Source organism: Populus alba, chromosome 10 (assembly GCF_005239225.2).
Source record: "Populus alba chromosome 10, ASM523922v2, whole genome shotgun sequence".
NCBI lineage: Eukaryota > Viridiplantae > Streptophyta > Magnoliopsida > Malpighiales > Salicaceae > Populus > Populus alba.
In genome coordinates this window covers 6995638-7004493 of record NC_133293.1, presented here as the reverse complement: position 1 = coordinate 7004493, position 8856 = coordinate 6995638, and the positions used below count along the sequence as shown (strand labels likewise).

Below are 8856 nucleotides of genomic sequence, written 5' to 3'. Positions count from 1 at the left end.
ATGTGAAAAAAGGTGAGTGAAGAGGCCGGATGATAAAAGAGAGATGTGGGTTTTTTTAGGAAGGGTAAAGAAAGGCAAGAGCTAAGTTATGGTGTAATAATGCTGTCTTGTGATTTCTTCACTGTCAAATGATTCTGTTCTCTCTTTTGACACTATAAAGCATATGAATTCTACAGATTCAATGGGATGATATGAGATGCTATGCCTCTGGCATAAATGGCATCCATATCTCCACCCCGAGAGAGGTCTTTCCTGCTCGACCCTGTTCTTTATTTTGAACACACAAGCAAAAAAAAAAAAAGGCACAGATCATACATTCTTCAGTGCATACAACTATTTGAATGCTTATGAGCTTGTGAAATCTTCTGATAGTCACTGAAGGTAGTTGACAGGTACGAGGATTACATGTGTCTTCTTAGAGGGAGCAAGGCTAACACCAGCTTTCTCTTCCATGTTGATATCTTCCTTCTGCATCCCATGGGGCAAAATCCAATCAAAACAATGCAAGAGATTTGAAAGTATAATCTCTACTGTTATAGATCCCATATGAATTCCAGGACAAATTCTTCGACCAGATCCAAATGGCAAATACTCAAAACTTTGTCCATTGAAGTCGCAGGAGCTGTCCAGAAATCTTTCAGGAAAAAACTCTTCAGGATCCCTCCAGTACTTGGGGTCACGTCCAATTGCCCAGACATTAACATGGACCAGCGTCTTCGGATAGATATTGTAGCCACTGACTACACAGTGAGACATGGTTTCTCTTGGGAGAAGTAGAGGTGCAGGAGGGTGCAGTCTCAGAGTTTCTTTTATCACCATCCTGAGATACTCAAGTTGATCGACATCCTCTTCAGTAACTCTTCCTTTCTTTCCAACACGTTTCCTCACTTCATCCTGCACTTTCTTCATCACTCTTGGATTCCTGACAAGTTCTGCCATTGCCCAATTCACTGTAAGTGAACTAGTGTCTACTCCGCCCAAAAATAAATTCTGACAGACAAACATCAGAATCCAAGTAGACAGTTAATATGTAGGAACTATAGAGAAAAATAGGTGATTAATTTCATAATAACAGGAAGCAAATATTTGTTTATAGCTTTAGTTTATAACAACAACTTCATCGCATGATGCTGCTGGACAGCAATCTGCTTCATTAGCATGTTGCTCATGCTATCCCCATACACTTACAGAGAGATGAATCCCATGAATCATGCAAATATATTAAGCACAACAACTTATTTTTAGATTATATTCAGAGGAATGTTTTTTTTGGTAAATGGGACGCCTTTCATGCCACGCAACATCAACACAAGGGCACAAAGCACATACAACAAATTTTTATGATTAAAATTCAGGTATGTTAGATTGCATTCTTATGATATCAATTTCATCATTGTAAAAACACATGAAACTATCTAACTTTGAGGCTTATCAGCTAGACTATGGCACTTGATGAATAGATTCCTGTTTCAGACAAGCAAAGGCCAGTAATGCCTTGTGCTGCCTATAAGCCTGGTAGCAAATTCTGAAAAATGCTAGCAGCAAAGAAATGACAGGCACTGCATATACAATAAAAAGAGGACGTCATTTAATATATGATGATCTGCATACCAGGAGGATTGCCTTGATATTATCCCTCGTAAACTGAGATGCACTCAGGTCAGTTTGTTCCTTCTCTATTCCCAGCAGAACATCTATCATGTCATCCTGATCCTTTATCCTTCCAGGTTTAAGATGATTATCAATTACATGCTGGAAGAAAGTATCTAACTCGTGGAAAACTCTTTCCATCCTTGCACGGTGACCAGTAAGCCAGTCTACAATCCATCCTAGATATGGGATGTATTCATCTGCTGAGATGCTCCCCACCACAGCCTCGGTGTCATGAACCACTTCATGGAATCTATCTCGATCAAAGCTAGTCCCTCGATAATCGAACCCGTAAGCCACCCTGAATGTTATATTCGCAACCAGAGCATATATCTTCTGAGTAAGATCAACTGGTGCTGCTAGAGCTGATGACTCGGAGAGAGAATTGACCAGAAAGCCAACTTCCTCTTCCCTAGTGAACCGGAAAGATTGCACCCTTTTCAAGCTGAAGAGCTCCAAAGTAACAATTTTTCTCATGTTTCTCCAGTGGTCGCTGTATGGTGAAAATGCAATGTCTAGATAATTGTACGTGAGTCTGCCAGCGCCAGATAACAAAGGTCTACTGCAAAAGGCAAGATCATGAACTTTCAACACCTCCCTTGCTGCCTCAGCGGAGGAGATTACAACAGTTGGTATTTGACCAAGTCGAAGGAGCATGACAGGGCCATATTTCTTGGAGAGATGCCACATAGATTGGTGAGGCAGTGAACTAAGCTGGTGCAAATTGCCTAAAATTGGAAGCTTAGGAGGGCCTGGAGGAAGAAGCTGCTCACTTTGTCTCCCTTCTTTCATCCTTTTCATAAACAAAAGCAGTAGAGGCAGAAGTAAGATAAGAGGAAGCCACAAAGGCACAGCAAAGAGAGCCATGAGAGCTTTTTATCAAGAACAACTGGCTGGAATGCCTCGAGTATGAATGTCCTTCACCTCTCTTTTCAACGCAGCCATGAGTCAGAAAAAACTAGGAATTGTCGCTGTTATGCTGTCCTAACTTTTTGACTTTTCTTGTACATGAGACACACGAAAGAAAGAAAACAAATTAAACACCCAATCATAGGATGTTTTTTAACATTATCATTATCAAAACAACTAAAACTAAAGGTTGAGGTATCGTTCGAAGATGAACTGTGGATAATGTACACATGACATGTTCATTCACTATTTACCTGGGAACAGAAACACTGTTCGACAGCAAATTTTTTGTAGTTCTGGGGTTTTCCCAAGTTGTGTGGTTTGTGCTTACATTTCAATCTCTAGATTTTGATAACATTCAGCTTTAGTTTAAAAAACTCCATTCGATGTTTTGGTCCTGTCCCTGGTAGTACAGAGAGAACGGTCTCTTTGATCTTAGATTTTACGTCAAAGGAGTTGGTTGATGATGGTGGCTAAAAACCCTAAAATAATTTTGAATTAAAAAAGCATTAACTAATGTAGCTTTCTCACGTCTTTTACTCATTCTTATTTATTCTATTATTAATATATTATATTATTATAATTATTATATTATAATTATAATTATTATATTATATTATAACATATATTAACTATCTTCTTCTTCTTTTTTTAATTCTTTTTTTCTTTTAATAATTTTTTTTGTTTGATTTAATTTGTTAATGTTAATTTTTTTTATTTAGATATCAAGCTTTCATGACATGGATCCTAAATTTGATGGCTTAATCTGGTTTGACGGGTTAACCCAGAATTGTTTTTCTTTTTAATTAATTTTTTTCGTTTAGTTTGGTTTGTTAATGTTAAATTTCTTTTTATTTAATTATGATTTTCATGACACGTATCTCGAGTTTGACGGGTTAACCCAGTTAATTCTGGGTAAACGTCCCATCAATTTTTTTTTTCTATTTAGTTATCAAATTTTCATGACACGGATCCCGGGTTTGATGACTTAACCTGGTTTGAAGGGTTAACTCAAAATTATTTTTCTTTTTAATTAATTTTTTTCATTTAGTTTAGTTTGTTAATGTTAAATTTCTTTTTATTTAATTATTAGACTTTCATGACATATATCTTGATCTTGATAGGTTAACTTAGTTTGACGAGTTAACCCTGTTAATTCTGGGTAAACCCGTCAATTTTTTTTCTATTTAGTTATCAAACTTTCATGACGCGGATCTCAAGTTTGACGGGTTAACCCGGTTAATTCAGATTTTTTTCTTTTTCTTCATTAGTTTTTTTCTTCCTATTAGTTTTTTTTTCTTTGGTTTTTTTCTTTTTAATTAATTTATTTATTTATCACGTTTTTATAACATGATCTTATAGTCAGACCCACATCCAATGCTCTTAGGTCTGGTATTGCAACCAGACTCATTTAAACTTAAGTCATGTAAGTTTAATATTATAAATATTACTCTAGGGTCAAACGCTGCAGTCAAATTCAAGATTCTTGAGTATAACTTTGCAGAAAGACCTAATATTTTTAAATCTTAATTTTTTTTTAATATTTTTATGTTAAAAAAAATTAATTCACAGTATCGCGCGGGTCATGTAACTAGTGAAGATTGAAAATGGGTTATGATGGTCTTTGTTTTTAGATTTTTTTAAAATATATATATTATTTGAAAAAATATTAATTTAATATTAATTTAATATTTTTTTAGTATTTTTAATGATTTTAATATTAAAAATAAAAAAAATAATATACTTTTGATTAAAAAATACTTTACATAAGGAATACATATTTATTTATTCAGGTTTGATTGCCATGCCAATCATTCAATGCCTTTATTATTAAAAAAAAAAAAAAGATTGTGGGATATTAAAGATAATATTAATAAAAGACAGTATGTTAATAGAGAAAGAAAATGAAAAAAAAAAAAAAAAAGGATGTTAACTGAACCACGGTTAAGTTGAACGCGCATCTAGCCTACTATGGTCAAACAGAAGGAATGGTCAGTTGGTCACTACCTCCAAAAGAACAGGGAAAAAAAAAAAAACATATTATTATTCTGTTGCAAATAAATAAATAATTGAATTAATTTGATCGATCGATCAATGAAAATCTGATGATCTGCAGGTGGTTAGGATTGGGTTTATTGTATGAATGAAACAATTAAGAAATGGAGATGGAGTATGTGAGTGAATTCCCTCACAATTACATGGATCGTCGTCCCAGAAAGAGGCCCAAATTAGCAGCAGCAGCAGCAGCTTGGGATATCCCTCCTCAACTTCAACCTCGCACTCACACCAAGGTATGGTATTCTATTGTTATTATTGCTATTATTATTTTGGATAATTACATCTATGAATTGGTCATATATATATATATATATATATATATATATATATATAAAAATCGTTTTGGTAGTATTTTGATGGTAAAATGCATGGAGTTTGGCAGAGGAAAAGAAATATCTGATCTGTTTTTTAATAAATAGAAAAACTTAGATTCGGATACTATTTTTTTATTGTGATTTTTTCTTAGAATGAAATTGCAATTCACCCATCAGCCTATAACTGAAATTGTATTATTAATTGTTGAATTTCATAACAAATGGAGCCCTTAGGGCTAAAGATCAATTGTTAAAGTAGTCTTTTTGGGGTAGATTTTGAAAATTTTAAATGGTTTTTCTCGTGTTTTAATGAGTAATTTGTTAAATATGTCTGAGATGTGTGCTTATATAATTTCATCGTTTTGGATTAGGACTATTCAATAATTTAAATTAATTTCAGTATAATGTTATGTTGCTGTTTAAAACATTTGGAGTTGTTCTTTGGCCTGGTAGAATGCAAATGCAAGGGAACATTTTGCGATTACTATTTGTTTAGTGGAGAATGAACAAATGCCTGTGTGTAGGCTCAGTCAGGATTGTATTATGGGCAAGTGGTTGGAAATGGGACAAGCATTGGATCATCAAGGATGCTCCCCGACCATGCCAGTCTTTTTGTAAAGGGATTGGCACAAAAAGGCTCTCCCCCATGGCGAGATGATGACAAAGACGGGCATTATGTATTTGCTCTTGGAGAGAATTTAACATCCCGCTGTAATTACGCTTAATCACCATTGCAGAGGCTTTTGCATTATTATTATGTGACTTGCTATGTTGCATGCTGAGTTTCATTTACCTCATCGCCTGTTGTTACATAATAATAGTTTGTTCCTTTGCATTAGTTACTTTTTCAATTCTTTTTTTTTTTATTTTTCTAATAGGGTGCTGAGTTTTAAATCACAAAGGATTTTAAAGAGTATTGCTGTGGCCTTTGTTGTTTTCTTTTTCTCGATTTTTTTTTTTTATACTTTTGAGTTAAAAGTTTTTTGTGTCCTCAGTTCTCTACTCTTGTTCTGCAAAACTAGATCTCATTGTGCCCTCCAAATCAGATATTGCCAACAAGTGATCTACCAGATAATTAGAATTAATTGACACCCACTCAAGATTTATTTATTATTACCTTTCATTATTTCCACCTCATGCTCGGGGTGTTGAAAAGTCCGTCTAATTAGATAAAAGCCTTGAAGTATATTGGTTTTGTTTCATGGGTCTCGATCTAGTTTAATTTTTATTTTGTGAATTTTCCTTCTGTGTGTTTTTTCTTCTACTTGCAGATAAGATTCACAGAAAGATTGGTGAAGGTTAGTATTCTTGGTTCTTTTGAAAGAAATTCTACTAGCTTTTAGAACTGATACCGTTCTCTTCTAATGTCTTTCTATCTACACGTAGTATCTTTTTTCCTCTTAGAGTGCATTCTGAATCCTTTTGATTTCACAGGCACTTTTGGTCAGGTTTTGGAATGCTGGGATAGGGAAACAAGAGAGGTGGTTGCTGTAAAAGTTGTGCGAAGTACTAAGAAATATCGTGAAGCAGCCATGTTAGAAGTTGATGTGCTCCAATTTCTTGGAAAATATGATAGAAATGGCAATCGGTGAGTGTAATTTGTCTTTCAATTCTCTAATCTGCCTACTTTGATGTAACTTCTGTCAGTAGTTTAGTGGATGTGTTCTTTGCAGCTGTGTTCAAATACGAAACTGGCTTGATTATCGTAACCATATCTGTATTGTAAGTATCACTTAATTTAGTTGCAATTGTTTTATTTTTGCCTTGTTCACAAGTATTCTAGGGCTTACTTGGTGGTGAATTGAAATGGTTCTAACAGGTATTTGAGATGCTTGGACCAAGCTTATATGATTTTCTTAGGAAAAATAACTATTGCCCATTCCCAGTCAATCTTGTTCGCGAGCTTGGCAGACAGCTCTTGGAATGTGTAGCATGTGTGTAGCTGTTGCTTCTGTGATTTCTCTTACCTTTTTAAACTCTTTGTTTTTTTTTTTTTTTTTTGAGTTGCACTGACCTCATTTGTTATACTGCTCAAGGAACTAAGTCACTTTTCTATAATTTGTTTAATAGAAGCTCCCCCGTTCTTTATTTTTCTTGCATGTGGACATTTATGTATCTTACAAGTAAGCTGACATTGATGCTGAGCTGGGTTAATAAGATAGTTGCATTGCTTGCTTATGAAATTTTGCAGTCATGCATGATAAGCGCCTCGTCCACACTGACTTGAAGCCAGAAAATGTACTTTTTGTTTCTTCAGAATATATAAAAATACCAGATTATAAGGTATTTATTTCTTTTGGTATGTTTTGCTGAGCTAGCAATTGAAATCTTCTTTTAACTTTTATCCTTTCCCTTCATCTTTTGTCAAGATTTTTTGCACTTAGATTTTTTGCTTGTTGTATAAATGTTCTTCTGTTTTTAACTTGTCATTAACTTGATCGTTTCTTCCACTGCAGTCACACAATGAGGGGACCTTTTACAAGAGGTTGCCAAAGTCAAGTGCTATTAAGGTTATTGATTTTGGCAGCACAGCTTCTGGCCATCAAGATCACAAGTACATTGTCTCTACCCGGCATTATCGTGCACCGGAGGTTATTCTTGGTATGATATTGTTTAGTCCTCTGAGTGGATCTTATGTCATTATACATGTTGAGATTAATGTGTAAGTGAATTGCACCTTTTAGGACTTGGATGGAGTTATCCATGCGACATATGGAGTGTTGGTTGTATATTGGTTGAACTTTGCTCGGTACGTTATGTCCTAGAGGTCGGGAAGGATATTTAATTCCTGAAAACTTAATGTGAATGCCCATGTATAATTGTTTGCAGGGAGAAGCATTGTTTCAGACACACGAGAACTTGGAGCACTTGGCCATGATGGAAAGAGTTTTGGGCCCATTACCTCAGCACATGTTAAAAAGAGTAGAGTGTGTGCTCTTCTGAGACTTCGTTTAGTAATAGCCTTTAAATAATGTGAAGAACTTCAGCACACATCAATATTTTACTTATTTTATTTTGGTGGATTGGGGGTGGTTGGTTCAGCCTACATGCTGAGAAGTACGTTAGAAGGGGTAGGTTGGACTGGCCAGATGGTGCAACATCTCGGGAAAGCATTAAAGCTGCTATGAAGCTACCTCGCCTTCAGGTGTGGATGCATTACTTTGTTACCTCGGGTTATATTTGATTGATTCATAAGGAACATGTTCCAGAAATTTGTGCTATATGCAAACCCATGAATCTTCTCCGGACTCATTTTTGCGCTACATACATATTATTGTTTCCATGGCAGAACTTAGTAATGCAGCACGTTGATCACTCTGCTGGAGATATCATTGATCTCTTGCAAGGCCTCCTTAGACATGACCCTGCGAATAGACTAACAGCTCATGAATCCCTCAGGCACCCTTTCTTCACAAGGTACAGAAGATTTTGAGTGGAGAGTTCAATAATACTCTCTTATGTTGATATTGGAAATGATTTATTAAGTGAAAGGGTGGAGCTGGCTGATGCGGGTTCCTGGATTGCTTTCAATTACCATGTTACTGTATTTCTTGACTTTGTGAGAGAGTGGATGGCCTAGCCTGGATTTCTGAGTTGCTTGTGCAGTTTTCCCTCAAAATTGAGCATTTGTACATAGCCAACCTGTAATCAGGAGAGGCATTCTCCAAGTCCCAAGTTTTGTCCTCGGAGTAGTTTTGTAGCAGTTTTTTCTTCTTTTTTTCAAAGACTGATTTGCCTTGACAAGTACCTCAGTGTTGTAATTTATTTTTTGCCCACCTTGGTGTTGTACAAGGGAGGAATATTATCACAGAAATTGTTGAAACAAGGCTTTTTTTCATTGCATATGTGTGGTAATTTCCAGTGTGTGGTTCTGAATCAGTAAAAGACCATGTTACTCCTTTCCATCTCCAAAGGTATTGCTGCG

The 8856-nt window shown here is 35.4% G+C and overlaps 2 protein-coding genes across 4 annotated transcripts; one reads left to right on the top strand and one right to left on the bottom strand.

The window, feature by feature from the left end:
* Positions 1-291: 291 nt before the first annotated feature.
* On the bottom strand, positions 292-2517 carry LOC118045402 (cytochrome P450 71B37). The gene is made up of 2 exons (XM_035054024.2): positions 1612-2517; positions 292-990 (listed from the first exon to the last, which is right to left on the bottom strand). The coding sequence occupies exons 1-2, from the start codon at positions 2515-2517 to the stop codon at positions 373-375; spliced, it is 1524 nt and encodes a 507-aa protein (XP_034909915.1). The 3' UTR covers positions 292-372.
* A 2033-nt stretch (positions 2518-4550) lies between these two features.
* On the top strand, positions 4551-8769 carry LOC118045398 (serine/threonine-protein kinase AFC2). 3 transcript variants are annotated; one of them, XM_035054019.2, is made up of 12 exons: positions 4552-4850; positions 5456-5642; positions 6203-6229; positions 6366-6519; positions 6605-6653; positions 6751-6865; positions 7123-7214; positions 7388-7532; positions 7616-7680; positions 7761-7858; positions 7974-8076; positions 8221-8769. In XM_035054019.2, exons 1-12 carry the CDS (start codon positions 4719-4721, stop codon positions 8362-8364), a joined length of 1311 nt encoding a protein of 436 aa, XP_034909910.1. In that variant the 5' UTR covers positions 4552-4718; the 3' UTR covers positions 8365-8769. The 3 variants fall into 3 exon arrangements, with proteins under 3 accessions (XP_073268081.1, XP_034909910.1, XP_073268082.1); XM_073411980.1 differs by lacking the exons at positions 6751-6865; positions 7123-7214 and having other exon boundaries at positions 4551-4850; XM_073411981.1 differs by lacking the exons at positions 4552-4850; positions 5456-5642; positions 6203-6229; positions 6605-6653; positions 6751-6865 and having other exon boundaries at positions 6501-6519.
* Positions 8770-8856: the final 87 nt, after the last annotated feature.

Coding starts and splice junctions, on each gene's coding strand:
- LOC118045402 (XM_035054024.2), bottom strand. CDS start 2,517: ATGGCTCTCTTTGCTGTGCCTTTGTGGCTTCCTCTTATCTTACTTCTG. Junction 991..1,611: donor ATATCAAGGCAATCCTCCTG/GTATGCAGATCA, acceptor TTTGTCTGTCAG/AATTTATTTTTGGGCGGAGT.
- LOC118045398 (XM_035054019.2), top strand. CDS start 4,719: ATGGAGATGGAGTATGTGAGTGAATTCCCTCACAATTACATGGATCGT. Junction 7,533..7,615: donor TGCACCGGAGGTTATTCTTG/GTATGATATTGT, acceptor TGCACCTTTTAG/GACTTGGATGGAGTTATCCA. Junction 7,681..7,760: donor TATTGGTTGAACTTTGCTCG/GTACGTTATGTC, acceptor AATTGTTTGCAG/GGAGAAGCATTGTTTCAGAC.